At 38.0% G+C, this 17,096-nt stretch overlaps 1 protein-coding gene across 2 annotated transcripts in view; it reads left to right on the forward strand.

Moving 5' to 3' along the window:
- MAEA (macrophage erythroblast attacher, E3 ubiquitin ligase) overlaps window positions 1-17,096 on the forward strand; it is a 49,754-nt gene that overhangs the window by 18,764 nt on the left and 13,894 nt on the right. Inside the window, exons 3-4 of one of the 2 annotated variants that reach the window (XM_084518828.1) lie at window positions 692-899; window positions 15,063-15,178. In XM_084518828.1, coding sequence (XP_084374954.1) covers window positions 692-899; window positions 15,063-15,178 — 324 coding nt within the window. Of the gene's footprint in view, window positions 1-691; window positions 900-15,055; window positions 15,179-17,096 lie in introns of both variants that reach the window. The other variant, XM_084518827.1, reaches the window with a different exon arrangement.

The following is a 17,096-nucleotide window of genomic DNA, read 5'->3' on the forward strand; positions in this document are numbered from 1 at the left end:
AAATTTATTTTTCCAAAGCAAGTAACAGTAGATCCATGTTTCAGAGTGGTAGAGGTAAGTAAAACAGTACAGGTTTAACAAAGCTGATTAGAAAAATTACTCAAGACCTTTGAATTAAAGGTGCTAAAAGGCCAAATGTTTATATAATTTTCATTATTACAGGGACTGATTTAAATGGCTCCAGTGTATTAGAAGTAATGTGGTTTACTCTGCGTCACTCCCCAGCAGAACTAATTCAGTAGGACAGCTGCTTGAGGAAGAAGCCATGCATAGGTTAGAGGTGGAAATTCATGAGTTCCAGTTGTTTGGACAAGACGACGGTGAACCTCCATGGATGTCTTTGCAGGGCATTCCAGCAGTTTCTGCTGTAGTTGGCATCTTGCCTTTTTCAGGCCTGCTTGAATGTTAATCAGAAAAAAACATTGGTTAGAAGTGCATATGCTCATAAGTAATTGTGTTATGCTAAAACTGCTGGTTATTAATATGCAAGAGTGTCTCAAAACTGGGCCAGTCATGCTGAAACCTCATTTTAGCATGGGAACTGTCTTCCTAAATGACAAACACTGTTGGTAGTAACTGTGTAGTACATAAAGAATGCTTTCAAATAACCCCTACTGATTTTTTTTTTTTTTAATTTAAAAGCAAATGAAAAAAATCTCTGATTTATTCCTGTTTAATTATTTCTTTTTAGGCAGTTGAGTCAATCCAGGCCGAAGATGAGAGTGCAAAACTCTGCAAACGTAGGATTGAGCATCTGAAAGAACATAGTAGTGACCAGCCAGCAGCTGCAAACATGTGGAAGAAGAAACGTATGGATCGTATGATGGTGGAACATCTTTTACGCTGTGGCTACTACAACACGGCTGTAAAGCTAGCAAGACAAAGTGGTATTGAGGTTGGTAGCAATGTGCACTAACTTAAGAAAAACAAAATGGTGGTGAAGGTGAAACTAGCTAATAGAAACGAGCTACTTTAGTTCTATAGCAGCTTTTTTACATATAAGAATGCCTTTATCATTAATGTTGGTCTATTTAGGCCTGCGTGTGTTCTCCTTCACAGAAATTGTACTTTTGTGTTTAATAAGCCAAAATTGAAGCCATAACTTTTAGTCACAAATGAAATGCTTCTAGACAAACTCCTTGCCCTTTAAAATCTTAAAATTCTTCTCAAATGTCACGGTGAATTTCTTGTTCAAGTCCTTTAGGCTGCTGACTAAGCAGTTGGTGGAGCTTCCCATCTGTCTAGCTACATTCAGATGACTTGTGTAGGTGAGCAGATTGAGTAGGATGACATATGCTGGTTGGAGGAACAACTGTTTTATTGTATCATCCTACTATTTAATACATTGAGAGGAAAGCTGACTTACACTTCGGAAAATAAATCTTGATATAACTTGGATTTATTAGTAGCCAGTATGTCTTACATCTATGCTGTTGAGTTTATTTCAGCATCTAGAATTTTGTGGTTATCATTGCCCTTTTCATTTAGTAGCTAGTTGGTGCTGCTTTTATCCCATAAATGCCTCTGCAGTATTTGAAATATGTTGTTCGATAATAGTTTGGAGTATGTTTGCCTTGATGTAGCTTCTTCATGCAGTGATGAATCCATGCTGTTGTCTTCTGACAGCCACAATGATGTTAAAACTGTTGTGTTGTTGTTTTTTAACAACTTACTGTTTAGTTAGAGACGTTTTAATTTTTTATGTAGCATTCGCTATTTGATCCTTAGTGATTCTTGCAGCTTAAGTTCTTCTGATGTTCCTGATTCCAGAAGGTGTGCACCTCATCTGGTTAAAATCCAGCTTTTGTGGTGATAGAGTTGCAATAGCGGTATTTTGAGTTATGTACCTTTCTTAGGTGACATAGCTGAACACCTCATCTAGCTCAGAGAAACTTGAAGAGATTGTAGTTCCTGGTGTCAAATCACAGCGTAAGGATCTGTTCTTTGTCTTACACAAAGACCATTTTCTGTCGCATGTTCCTTTTGTTCTTTGGCTGCCTCACCGGTCTGATTCTGTTCAAACTGCAGTGATGTTAGTAAATTTCGATTAGGAAGCATAAGGTAGATGTTGAGCACAAGGAAGAGGGGGAAAAAATGGATTACAGACTGTTGGTAGGAAATAATCTTGCTTATACTCACTGAAGAGTTTGCTGTGCCTCACTAAAGATAACCCATGCATATGAATCAATAAAACAGGGCAGGACAGTTATTCAGGGATCCTGTAATTGCAGAGGAATGGTCAGCAGCTCTTTCGCTTTTGGTAGATGTCTCCCTCTGTTTGGAGCAGGAGCTCCTCTCCTGCTGAATCATCATGCTGTCATACTTACTAGTTGTGCTGAAAAAGCACTATGGAAATATTTTTCCACTTTTACTGTAAGTTCTATTATGCCTAAGTAATGCTCAGCTCTGGTTTAGATATGCACGTGGAAGCCCATTGTGATACACTACAAGACCGTGGTACAAAGCCGTGCACTTGCGGAGCCTTGTAACTTCTCACTCTGCTGAATAGGAGCTTTTGTTTTTGTTTTGAATGTATTAAATAAGCTTATTTAACTTCTGCCTCCAAGCTGAAGTATTTATATTTGCATAACATCAAAGTACAAAACAATTCAGTTACACATGTTGAATGCAGTGAGATCGTATTTCTTCCAGCTTGCTAAAACCAGGTGTTTTAGGCAACATTTGAGTTTACTTTTTGGCTAACTGAGGATAGGCTTCCTTCAGCTTTAACATTGCACTCACTCTTTCTTACTGCAGGGTGATGTACAGCAGTAGGATTTGCAGCAGTAGGATAATGAGACCTGATGGTTGCACAAAATTTGTGGTGTTATGGGTTTAGTTACAGACAACTTCCCTGTTCTTTGTTCCTCCCTTGCTGAAGGATATGAGCATTGAATCTCTCTCTGATGCTTAATAATGCAGCTCTGCTGTGGAGATTACAAAATATCATGGTATTTTTCCTTCATCCAAAGTAATCTCTTTCTGTTTACTGTAGTCTTAACTGTAATTTTGATAAATGTCTCTACCACTGCAGGCTTCAGGAGTGCGTTTCTGTGTAGTGAATCTGGTTACGTCTGTTACCTGATTTTTTTTTTTTTTTATATATATTAAGACAATCTTGTTTCCACTGAGTAGGTTCTGTATCCTAAGCAGGAACTTGGATAAGGGACCACAAAATCCACATAATTAAGAGCAACTTTTTGTTTGTTTTTGAAAGTTCAGCTTTGTGCTTGACTTTTTTTTTGCAAGTTCTGAGAAGCAGCACTTGAGTTTCCTCAAATCCTGAACTGTTAGAAGGGTAGGTTCTTTTAGCAAAATAGCTAGGATCAAAGGATTGTGGAGAAGGAGTGGGGGGAGGAACAAACCTCTTGTTTTTGTGGAAGTAGGGGAAAAAAGTCCAGCTGGAGGCCAGTCATGAGTGTTGTAGCCCAGTCCTGTTCAACATCATTGTTAATGACCTAGGTGATGGAAGAGTCTCCTCAGAAAGTCCCACAGGTGATAAAAACCAGGGTGTGTGACTGATACAGCAGAGGGTTGTGGTGCCCTCAGAGGCACCTCAGATGGCTGGAGAAACAAGGAAATGGGAACCTCGTGAAGTTCAGCAAAGGAAAGCAAGAGCCCTGCACTAAGGAAAGAATAACTCTGTGCACCAGAATGTGCTGAGGGCTGACTGACTGGAAGGCAGCTTCCCAAAAAAGGAAGGAAAAGAGAGGCGAGGCTGGTGGACAAGTGAATATAACCAAGCCATGCACCCTTGTGGCAAAGAAGAGTTAAGAGCACTCGGGTTGCATTGGGATGAGCATTGTCAGCAGGTGTGCAGGGTGTGCTCCATCCTCTCTAACACCAGTTAGACCCAGCTGGTGTCCTGCATCTAGTTCTGGGCTCCCCAGCAGACGTGCTGGGGTGTGGAGTCTCTCTGTCCTTGGAGATGTTCAAAACCAGACTGGCTTGGGCATAGTCCTGAGTAATTCCTTCTGGTCAACCCTACTTTGAGCAAAGGAATTGGACAGAACTTGCACAAGTTTCAACCGTGGCCATTCTGGGATTGTTTTTGTGATTGCAGGCCATATAGCTGAAAACATTGCCACTGATTTGAAAGGCTGAAGGAAAGAACTTCCCCCTTTCAGTTGCAGTTCGTGCATCCTACATTAAGCAGCATCTCTCAGTAGCTGTTAGACCAGTCTCGGGAGCAAGTCTCAGCCTGCGTGATTTAAGTTCCTTGCATGGCTTCTGAATGCTAAGAGACCTGCAGAGCTGCCAGGGTACTTCATGGGTGGAAACAGTTCAGAAGTTATTCTGCCTCAGTGGCCAATAGCAAACTATAAAATCAGTTGTATATTTACCAATAAATAGCAACAGACAGTTTGTGTGGAGATTTGCTGTGCACCAGAGTGTCCAGTATTAATAATTATTGATGGGCCAAGGCAAATTTTGGTCTGCTTTCCAAATTAAGTATCTTAATAAGAATCATACTCTTGAATTCTTGTCATGGAAGATAAGCACTGAAGAGTTGTGGTTGTAAGCTAAGAAGCAAACAGCTATGAAAAGGAGTGCTCAGTGAAAATTATAAGGAAGTGTAAATGCCAACATTAACTAGTTCCAGGTAGAAATAAGTTTTGGTGTACAGCATATATAAAGTATAATGTTATATGTTAGTACAGAAATAAGCTGCTAACATGCATGGTGTGAGCTATGTCTTTAAGGAACAGTAACGCTGCTTGGGAAAGTAAACCAAAATCTGAGAATCAAAATAAGAGAGCTGACAGTCAAGGACAGAAATGTCACGCTTGTGCCAAAGTAAATACTGGGGGGAAGGGATTCTAGTGCAGGTTTTTTCTTGATGTCTTCTGGCTCACTAATGATGTGAAAAATGGTTTGGTTTGAAGATACAAACTAGATGTTAAGGGTGGTTTTTTAGTGCATATAAATGAAGCTCATCAGTATCAGCTTGTTACACTTTATAATGATCTTATTTTGACTCCATTGTGACCTTGCGGTGCAACACCAATATAAAAAATGCGTATTTTCATTTGCAGATTCATATGTTCAGCTAGCTGGTTGTCTATTAACTTACTTTGCTATTCCATGTTCTGCTACATTAAATGCTATCATATTTCTGTGCCATTATTCAGTAGGCAAATCTAGTGTTAGAAACGTGGTGTCCCAGTAGGAAGTTGGTTGCTGTTTGCAGCGTAAGCTTTATGGTTAAGTTAGGTATGTAACCTTTTGCTTTGTGTTCTTAGGAGTGGTTGTCTTCTTAATTGGCTGCTTTTCCAGTAGGGTAGTGGAAAAAAATCATCTTTATGTTCACTGATTATGTAATAACAGTAGTGATTTTGCCAATACCATTGAAAACAAACCTAGATTGTGAAGCTACCAGTCTCTTATCATGTGCTATAAATCTTTCTGTCTTTGCTTAGTTTATTATACTAGAAAAAATGTCCTTGCCTTAACACACATATTATGGAAGTTTTATAGTCACATTTTATTTTTTGTCACTTTTTTTTTTTTTTTCTGTGAAAGTGTAAATTTAAACCAAGCATCTGTATTAGGTCAGGGAGCAAACGATTCAAAAATCTTCAAGCCAATGGATGGACAAGCTGCTGCACCCCAGAGTGTGTGTCTTGGGGGAGCAGTGACACTGCACAGTTGCATGTTTAAGAGAGCACTTAATTTGAAATAACTTCTTTAATGGCTTAAAACTGTTTAACATGACCTTGCTTTATAGTTTCTACAAGCCAATCAGTTTTGCACTTTGGTGGTCTTAAATCAGTAGTGAAGTAGGTGCGTGATCCTTCAAAGACACTTGACTGCCCATTTGCATTAATACCACAGTGTGCTTTTTGCTTTTGAGAATTATTGGAAAAAAAGCTGAGTATGTCACTGACTTCAAAAGTTTTACGACTGTTGTAAATGTTGGCCTGTATTAGAAAGGCTTCTTGATGTTTAAAGTAGTGTTAAACTAATTAACAACAGGAGATGCCAATTTTCTTCAAGTGGAGATTCAGATCTTCACTGTCTCTTTTTGTCAGTGTGTTCCTTCTCCAGCAGAACTTACACATTTTTGGTCACTGTTATCTCCCGTAGAATATCAAAGCAGAGCAGATATCGTGAAAGTCATTCTGAAAACACGTTATCTTTCAAACTGGTTTAGCAAATATTTTTTTAAATTAGATTTTGATAAGCATAAATGACAGCACTCACTGTATCAAAAAGCTGATTATCCTCTGTTTTTCCCTCTCTTCATTGTAGTCCAGTTTTTCCTCCTTTCTGTGCATAGGTACAGCTTTGCTTTTAATTATTTAGAAACAACTTTGAATGGATTGACCAATTCCGAATATTTGGAAAGATGCCTGCAGCAAACTCAGGTGTTGCATCATCTAATTTGGTTAAGGCAAGTCATGAAAGCTTATTTTGATGTCCTTTGGAATAAGAGAAATTTGTATTTTCCAAGTCAAGTTGCATGGCTCTTGTACCTGATCTCTCCGTGAAGTATCCCACATCACTGTTCCTTTCCCCCACCCCAAAGCTAAGGACTTTCTCCTCACTTTATTTTTAAAAAAGTTCCTCAAAACTGTGAAATCGTCTTCTGAAGCCTCAGCTGGAGATCTGCTAAATGATTTGTGTATGTTACTCAGCTTCAGCATCAGGTTTTGCTCCAACTTATGAAATCAACCTTTCCTTGAGTAACTTGATCTTCCTACTGCTGAGTTAAAAAACAAAATGAAAGCAAATATGTACAATGCCATGCACTTCTTTTAGTAAGGAAGTATAATATTCACTCAAAAGTGAATGCTGTCCAACAATAATTTTCTGGTCAAAGTGTGATAGGTGCTCAGGTTTGTTTAGGGCTTTGAAGCTTGCCTCCTGGTTGTTGACAAAGAGCAGATGGTGTTGAACTTAGAGCTTTCAGAGTTTTTAAAGTTTCATATTTAAGAAACCAATTGTCTGCACCTCTGGTCTGACAGTTGCATATTTGACCATGCATAGCTGGGGTTCTTGTTCACGAGCAGGATAAAGGTGTTCTGTGGGCAGTGAACTGCAGGCAGATGTGCACACCAGGAGCAGTGTGCAGGTAACCTGTCTGTTCTTCTGGAGGCTGATCTCTGCTCCCTTGGGCCTCCCTGCACTGCTAAAGCTGCCTTCCACTTTCTGAATGAGGAGAACAGAGTGTTGCCATAGACTGATAGTATGTATGCAGGTAAGAAGAAACACAGCTGTATCAAACAGCATTTTCTACCAGTCTTCACCCCAAAAGCCTGAAATGGCTGTTCCCATTTAATTTAGATGGTTAGGTAAAGTAAGAGTGAAATTCAAGTCAGAAATGGTCACAACAAATAAGCGACATAATACAGTTCAAAAACATTGGATCAGTAAACTTTCTACTGGAGTCGGATGGATGTCAGTAATACTGATGCGATTTATATCTATTTCCCGCTGCAGCAGTGTTTAGGAATACCAGAGTTTAAGTGGAGGAGGCCCTGTGATGTTAAAGTTAAAAGTTGATACGGCTGCACCCTTAGAAATCTGTAGGGTACGTAGTTCAGGAATGGCTTGTAGGCAAACTCATGAGTATGTATTAATTCATCAAAACAAGTTTATATGCATAATGCTTCCATTTTAAATAGGTAAATAAAACTCAGCATAATTCTTGCGCATAATATTTGCTTCACTGTCATGCAGAACACAGACAACCTGAATTTCTAAATGCAGAATGGCAAAAGCCATTAAACGGCTTTGTCTGAAGCCAGTTATTGTGTTCCTCTCCTACAACTCCACACTAGGGAGGTATGAGGCTACTGCCTGGTAAAGAGTCACTGAACTGGCCAGGATGTTACCTTAAACTACTAGGCTATGAGCAACTCAAAAGCTCTTTTAAATGTTTTTAGTGTAGGCATGGCAACTTTCAGCAGATTGATATAATGAGTGTTTGGGTGTGTTCATCTGAATTTCAAAGTGCTGTAGTTCCTGCACAGCCTTACATCTGCTGTTTGTCTCAAGCATCTGTGGGAATTAGAATTATGTAAATGTGAAAGAGGCGAGATCGATCCGAAATAACAAACTTTCGCATTACAAATCGTTTGACACTTCAAAGCCAGCAATGTGAAGGATGCTGTGATGTTGTATCTGTTTTTTTTAGTGATCTTTTAGACAAAATGGGTTAGTTAATTGTAAATATATCTAGCAGCTAAGTACAAAATACGTAGTCTGAGAGGCTAGCACAATGTACTGTCATTCAAGATCTTGAATTGAAATTTTATCGAGTTCTCAAATGGAGATTGTCTGGGTACGTTAGACTTTTCTCATCATACATTCTTCCTGCCAGACATTTCCTTAAAAACGTAGATGTTACTGTACATGTCACGCTTTCTCCTATTACTGTTCCAGTGACAGGAGTTCATTATTTGTCAGAAAATGCATAGCTGCTGGTACAGACTGATCCTGCTTGGATGAAAGCTGCAGGGCTCATGCTCTCCTGGCAGAGGATTAGCCTTCTTTCCTCTACCACAAGAGCCTACTACAGAAAACAGTCAAAGTAAAGCTGTGACCGGAGGCTTTTTCCTGCCCACTGATGCACCTTGAAAGCTCTGGAGGCTTTGTTGCAGTACCCTGGTGTAGACACTTGTTACTGCGTGCTGCTGGGTAAAGTGCAGCTGTTTGCTGAGCTGCAGAAGTTGCTGAGACAGGAGTACAGGATGCAAAAAGTAGGCAGATAAAACACTTCTTATTTGGCCCTGCAGCAGTCAATACCAGAATGTGTACATTTCGGTGACTATGTTGTAGTAAAGCTGTTGGAAAAATTGGAGGGAGATGATTGGAAAATGTGAGGTGCAGGTCTGGGACTGGCTTGTTGAGAGAATTTCTGGGTACAGGAGCAGAAGTCATAATCCACAGGGCTTCTTAATCTAGTGAAAAAATGCTTGGGGGAAAAAAAAAAAACAGTATGTGGAATCAGAAAGTCAAAAAAAAAAAAATCAAACTTGAAATAAGACATAAGGTTCGAACAGGGTCTAATTCTTAGAACCACTTGCCAGAAGAAGTAGCAGCATCTCTTCGTGCCAAAGACCGATAATCAGTCGGGGTGAGTTACTGGGGCCTGTCAAAAACAACCAGGTAAGATTCAGAGCTCTGTGCTACACAGAGGTCACAGAAGATGCTTTCCTGTGAAGGCTTGGCTATGTACAGCAAGGAGTACCGTGTTTACTTTGCAGACAAACTTTTCTGGCTTGTCTGAGTCTGTGGTTTGGCCGTCGCCTTGCTTCTTTCAAACAACTAGTTCTGCAGCTGGCTTTCGAGTGGGACATTCCATCAATTACTGTGTTTATTTTTTCTGTAGTGATGTTAATGTGTAGCATTATAACACTTAATAGTAGCTTAATGAACTTCAGACAGCATTATTTTATGAGCAGAGAGTAAGGAGGCCTCTTAATGTTAATTTGCCTCGTTTTTAAATGAACTTCATTAACTGTGATGTTGCTGTTTTGTTCCCACCTATAGCATGGTTTATTATTTTTCTCCCTTCTATCTCAGTGTCATTTTTACATAGTCTGAATGTACTTTGAAGGTTCAGTTCTTGTAACCAGCAGGGTTTTACTGCGGATGAGAGAACAGGGACAAAGGAATGGAGACCATAATCAATTCACGTTACTGCCATCACAGCCTATTGTGCTGTCCCACTTTATCTCTGAAACTCACTTTTTCTTTCCACACACGTTTCCAAGTAGGCAGCATCACTGTGGCCTGTTCTAGTCCCCCTCCTTCTGATGGCTGACATGGTTTTCACTGATTCCCTGTTGCAGAAATACACTAACCTCCTCTTTCCCCAAGTATTTTTTTAGCCTGCCTTTGTAGCTGTTTGCATCTGCCTTCTTCCCAAATTGTGCAACAGTAATTATGGCATCTAGGTAACCCCTGGACTTGTTCTGTACTCATCACAGAGGAAAATCTAACAAATTAGTGTGCAAATCTGGAAGACTAATGCAACCATTTTGTTTGTAACTGTTCATGATTTGACTTCTATCTGTTTCATAGCTAACTGCATCCGAAATTCTAAGGGAGGTTAGGTTGCAAGCTGGGGCTTTGTAGTTCGGTGTGTGAGCAGTCACGGAAAGATTAACGCAGCTTTTTGAAAGTTGTTGTTTTAGAGTGATCCAAGTGTTTAATGTATTTCATATACAAATAGTTTAAATGAATGTTTACTGTACTACTGCATGCTTAAGTGCATCAGCAAAAAATTAATATGAGAATGGTGCTCTTATGCATGTAGTATCTGTAGTCAATCTTATTAACGCTTGGCATCAAGCCCCTGATAGCTTGAGGCATCCTGGCCTGTTTTCAACTTTGCATTGATGCTAGCAAGCAATTAAAAAAGCAATTTGCATGTTCAAAAAATGTATAAACATTATCATATGATATTATGATTCACCTGTCTTATACAAATAGCCTATTTAAGAACTGTTGTTGGCTTTTTTACACTAAGTGAAACTTCCTTTCTACAAAATGCTACCTTTTTCTACCTGAATCAAGTCTTTTTTTTCAAGCTTGTCATAAGCCTAACTCTTTAGGTGAATTATCTTATTTTGAGAGAGAGTTTGTAGGGCAATATGAGAACATAAAGTATTGTTTATTAAATTAGTACTTTCTATTTGGTTTTGAGCCTTGTGAAATGACCATTGTTCATATGTTTTTCCCTTCTCTTTTTTATCCAAAACCTATAAATGTTCATGTGAATTATACGGGACTTTATCACACATTTTTCCTGACAGCTTTCTGGACTTGTGGCTGGAGATAGCATAAAATAAATGACTTCATCTCATGCATGGAGTGGAGGCCAGTGGAGATAAATAACCGTTGACCTGAGTGCTCCAAATCTTAAAATGTGTTAAATAAACTAAAATCCTCATATAAACATTACAGAGCCTTTGAGCAAAAGCTGTATTGCTACCAGGGAAATGTTGTTCTTTTTTAAATCTGGTTTTGGCGTAAGAACAGCTTCAAAGTTGATGTTTTGAGATACTTGGTGCTGAAATGTATGAGTCGTTTTCCTGGCAAACTTGAAGCCGTGAATCTAGATCTGAAACTATTGAAGAGTTTGGTTTTTATACTTGGGAATGAGTTTATCAAAACAGTCTTACATATTGGACAGAAAACCATTGCTGCCTTCTCAAAAAAAAATTGTAGGAAGTTCAGAATTTTACTTGCTATGAAACAAACGTTGCTATCTTTTAGTTATGACTGTGGAACTAATGTATCACTTGTAATTTAATCATAAAGCTTTAATGTGCTCAGTGTGTGGTTACAATGTAAAGATGCTTCACTTTTATGAGGATAAAAAAAATACCCATTCTAAAAAATAGATGAGGATTTCTGCATCTGTGCTGATCTTTAAATAGAAAGTCAGAGCTTTCTAAAGATGTCCCAGGGGAGCTCCTGCATTGCCATGTTTGAGGAGGTCACTTTTGTGTCAATAAAACAAACCTCTTGGATGGAGTGATTGCTGTTGAACTCTGACTACTGAGATGCAGTTAGTTCATACTAAGGTGAATAAAGTTTGCTTAAGGTCTTCTGGAGTCGAGGAATTTTGCTCAAATACTAGAGCATGTTAGCTGTTGCACAAGTCCTGCAGAAGAGGAGCAGGTTTGATAGGCTTTCGTTATTCTTAGCACGACTGCTTTTTTGTATGTACTTAATTCCTCTAAGTATGTGTAACTACTGTTTTATTTCCAATTTACTACTTAATTCTAATTCAGTATAGATTAACGTTACAAATCTTATTTAGGTTTAAATAAAAAGTAGTCCACGCTTGAATATGTGGTTACTAGTTTCTCACTTGGTTCACAACTTTGTTACAGACGTATAACCAGCTGGTTTTAATTTCAAATTTACGTGAAGTGAAAATAGCCAGCGGTTAAAAACAAATTATCCAACTACCTTTTGTATGCACCCTTTCACTTCACAGCTATTATTCTTCTTATAATGTTCGCTGTATTTTTGTGAACCACTTTCTAGTACAGCCATGTGAATTCATGAAAGCGAGCCCACTTTCATGTGCCACTTAATTTTGAAGCCTGAAACTGGTGTTGAAATTGGTGATTATTTTCCATCCCAAGGCAGTTACTCAATGACTTCTTGAACTCGTGGAGCCTGGCTTCCTGCAGGTTTGTCCTCCAGCTGATGTAAGCTCAATTCTAAACACCCCCTCTGTGGAAAAAAGCTTCAGTAGATGCTTCCAGTGGTGGCCGTTTGATATCCAGTAACTACTGAGTGTTTGCTGCAGGCTGTCCCTTCTGTAAGGGTAGGTGCTGGAGCCTCCTGAAAATAGGGCACTGCTCAGCAGAGAAACCAGGAGTGAGAAGCTCAGAGCTGAACCCCGACCGTCTCCTGCTAGCGGTGATTGGAGCCCAAGATGTACTCAAAGAAGGGGACGTGCACGTACATGCTTGGGATGTTCTTACAAAGGAAAAGAAAATAGAAATGCAGCGTAGTGCTGTAGCTTTTATGTTGGCCAGGGGTATAGGTAGTAATAATCAGAGTAAAGGACTCCTCGTTCTTCATAATGTTTTATACCTTAATTATTGGAGTTCTGTGCGGAATCATAGGGCTGGTAGCCTCCCTCCCTGTAGGCACTTGCAACTTAAAAAGCAGTGATGTTTTAAAAGCTATATGTATGTAAATGGAGCAGAGCACAGGAGGATGGGTGGATGTATTCATCTGTACACGATGTGGGACACAAGGAGTTCTCCAAAGAGTGTGGTACTGACCGGTGTGGAAGAGCTGTGCTGTTTCTGATGAAGTCAAATGCTCTTGATACCATTTCTTCCATTTCCTTAGTCCAAGCTAATGAAATACACTGGAGAAGCATGAAGAGTAGGCACAACCACAACAGGGAATTGTGATCAGATTAAAAATACAAAAAAGAAAGCAAAACCCCAAAACATGGGTCACAAGAGCATGTGCAGGTTTTTTGAAGGTTTATTGCGCGATTGTATCTTATTATTCCCTTCTATCAATCTGCATGATTAAGGCTTAACTACTTGTTATCAACTGCATGAGCTGTTTCTTTCCCTGCAGATGGACTGCTTAATGCCTTTTTGAGATTGTTCCCTAACTTTCTATTTAGTCAGCAGAGAAGAAAAATCTGTTTATTGGTGCAATTTAAATGTGATTGTAGTTCTGAAAGGAAATCTTTTAATTAAAAATGTTCTCCTCTGTTTTCTGGATACATACTGTCTATTTAATGGAGATGACTGCCAAGCTTTGACTTCTTCTGGCAAACACAAGTCTAATTAGCATTTCTGTACCAAATAGAACCTTTTTAGTTTGAATTTGCAACAGGAATGTAGGAATTCTTCTTGCTTGCAAGGGATTTTTTTCTGCCTCAGCAGCAACTACGGTCTTTTCTGCTCCTGGCTGAGGATTGCCATACTAACACCTCATTGATAAATGCGTTCAGTTGGGATTCTCTCACTAGCTCATTGACCTAAAATGCTGCCCATATGCTTATTTTAAAAATAAATAAAACTGTTTTTTGATGAAGCTTAAGCTAGGGAAAGCTAACAGATCAGTTAGTTATTAACAAACGGGTGGTTTATTGTCTGCATAGCATATCCAGGTCTTTTTTTTTTTTTTTTTAAAGAAGTAGATGAAAACGTTTTTGTTTTAATTTGGTGTAAAACCCAGTGCTGCTCATTAAGGGGATGCATACAGCACAAATAAGTGTGGGGAGACGTATGAAGATGTTATTTTTAACTTGTGTCGTCTTTCCATTCCGAGCTGTACGGAAAAATATGTAGACAAGATAATAAATGTGGTGGCATCAGATACCAAATTACTTATACAGATGAGTTACATAGGCAAGAGGTTTTTAGGTGGTCATATTATCAAGCACAGGGGAACAATGCACTTTTTTAACCTGAGAATATAACTGGGAGTGCTTCAAACTAACAAAAAAAATATATTTTTTTTTATGGAGTCAACTACCATTCTTCGAGTTGATTTGAGATTTTTGATTTAAAATAAAGTTAAGGGGGTAGGAGGGCTCAGTATTTGTCTAATTCTAATTTAATTCTGTAAACTTGCAAATAGTTGGGGTCTGACATCAGTGTGACTAACCTGTGTCTGATAGCACTGGAGCTGTGTGATACCCTTTCATCTTCTGATGACATAGCACTGTGGTCGTATATTTTGTAAAATGTAGTTGCGTGTGAACTACCCTTAATATTTTGAGGTTTAAAGGCATATGAGAGAAAGCTTTAGGAAAAGTCTATACTTAACCACTTATGTCATGATTCAGAAGTACACGGAGCATGTCTACACTTTTGTAAATGAGCATTCTGACAAACCTAGTGCAGTCTGGTGTGATTTCCTAATAATAGGGGTTATTTAAAAGGAAAATATTGGCTAATGAAAACCAAAATGTGAATGTGATATGTCTGATGCTACTTCTGTTTTTTTTTTTTATCTTTGACATGGGAAAGTCTTAGACTAAGTATTTTCAGCTGTCCTAGCAGCTGGAAGTGCCACCTATTTGAGTGGTTTAGTTCACTGCAGTTCCTACAACATTTGTCATTTAGAATTTCAGTGGTATAATTTTCTTCACTTTGCTGTGAAGTCTACATGAAAATGAACTTATTCAAAATTGAAGTGTGTGCTAATCAAATATTTTAGTACTGGATTACTGTTTGTGTATTGAAATATGGTATCCCACAGTGTATTTTCTGCAGCAAAGTCTGAACTGTCACAGCATGATGTGTTTGTGCAGCTTGGAAATAACTTCTGGCGGTGCCAATTCAAAATGGGCCCCGTTCACATCATTTGGAAACATCCATCTAAGTCTTTTCTTAAAAAAAAAAAAAAAAAAAAAAAAAAAAGGAGTGGGGGGAGTCTTTGATAACACGGGAGATCTGTACTTTTTTAGGGAAGTATTGTCCTAAAAAAGAGGTCTCTAGAACTATGTCTTTTGTATCTCTGTCTTTTGGTTCTGTTGCATGGACTGCTGTGTAAAGTGTCAGCACAATTTAACAAGCCCTACTTTCCTTTTGCTTTGCTTTTGAAGGACTTAGTAAATATTGAGATGTTTTTGACTGCTAAAGAAGTGGAAGAGTCATTGGAAAGACAAGAGACTATGACTTGCTTGGCTTGGTGTCACGATAACAAATCCAGGCTCAGGAAAATGAAGGTATGAAAATGTAGTGTTGTTAATGTTTTGCTTAAGTAGTGGTTTTCTAAACTACTTGGATATTTGATGCGGTCAATTTGGTTTAAATTATAGGTCTTGAATGAGGCCTTGTATAAAAGTAAGGACAGTAAGTACAAAATCCATCTTTTAAGGTGTAGGTTACTGGCGCTGAACTAGCTCACTTGAATGCCAAACCTGAATGCAAATGTGCTTAGTGTCTTGATGCATGTGAGCCTGTGTGTGTATAGCTCTTCTTGCATCCTGCTGAGAATATAGTTCCTAGTTTTTATATGAAGGTATTTTAAGAGTGAGATGAATTGGTAAACATATGTCCTGAAGCTTATCACTGAAAGAAATTTAATACAGATTTGTCTTTTGAAATGTATATGTTAAAAATAAAAAAAACAACATGCGCACAACACCTTGAGTAAAGAAATAACCTTCTGTGAGAAACTGTTGAAGTTTCTTGCAAAAATAGAAGTCTAATCAAGGAATAAGTACACTAAGTTGTCTGCCATTGAATACTGTGACCTGAACATGCTGTATTCATGCAGTAGGTTTAAATTTCCTTATCCCTTAAATTCTACGTTTTACAATATCCTGTAATCATTTATAGGGCTTGCAGAAATCTGTTTTTTAACTATATTAACCAAAACCCCTGCCTCCTTCAGAGATTTCTTTTTTTAAAACTAAGCGCTTTCTTTAACCAAAAATGTTTAAGTGCAGTTAAAGGTAAGCAAAGAGTGACGTTCTGTGTCACTCAGGGGTGCCAAGATGAGAATGAACCGAAGATGGGACGCAAAAGTAAAATAGCCAGTGATTACTCTAAAGAAAATGATGATCTGGTTATGGATACCATTAAAGGAAAACCAGAATTGGTATGTAAACACTATTGCACAATTATACTGCTGGGGAAAAAATAAAATAAATTATAATTTAAAAATAAAATAAATATAAAATATAATATAAAAATAAAATAATTTATAATTATCTTAATATGATAAGCAATATAAGAAATAAAAAATCTCAATGTGCTATTTTTTCATCACCAATCTTCAGCAAACAAGGAAGGAAAAATCTTCCCCATCCCTCTTCTTAGAAAAAAAATAATATATATTTCTGCAAGCCCTACTCTTAGATATTTAAAAATCTAAGGCTGTGAGAGATCAGAGTTGGAAGAAAAGAAGTCCCTATGCTTCTTTCTGAAACACAGACATTTCTTGTTTCTGGTTGCTTAGCTACTTATCAGTGTTAATGTTCTAAAACCCAAGCCACCATCTAAACATGAGCAAAATCAAAAAATGAAATGATGTTGCCCTGGGAAAGCACATAGTCCTGTAGTCTTTACAGATGTGAGCCATAAGCTGCTGTGGAATTGTTTGAAGGTATGAAAAGCTGAAATATGTGCATCATCTGGACTGTTCAGGATGTTGTTTTTTCAGTTACACTTGTCTACAGAACTGATAGAGCCATTGACTTGTGGCTTACGTGAAGATTTATTAAAAAAAAAAACAAACAAAAAAAGACTGAGGATTGTTTTTTGGGCTTTGGGTTTTTTGCTGCTGAAATACTTTAATGAAATACTAAGCCCTATTATTTGGTATTAAAATCATGTAAAAGTTTGATTTAATTTTATCAATAGAAACAAACTTAGCTAAAACTCTAAATGAGGCTTTTGTGTGGATCTCAACAAAAGGGAATTTTAACGTAATTCTGTTTGAAAATTCCAGATAAAGGAGAGAAGAAATTTTTATTCTTTGGTAAATGTAGGTACAACTACAGAAAAATGTGTAGATGGAAAATAATTCTTCTGTTGCTTAAACAATTATATTTTATCGAGTAACAAAATGCATCACTTACATTCTAATGGCTACGTTTCTAATCTTAAAATAAATGGCTGAAATATGTGCATTAGTCA

Source organism: Aythya ferina (assembly GCF_964211825.1).
Source record: "Aythya ferina genome assembly, chromosome: 4".
Taxonomy (NCBI): Eukaryota; Metazoa; Chordata; class Aves; order Anseriformes; family Anatidae; genus Aythya; species Aythya ferina.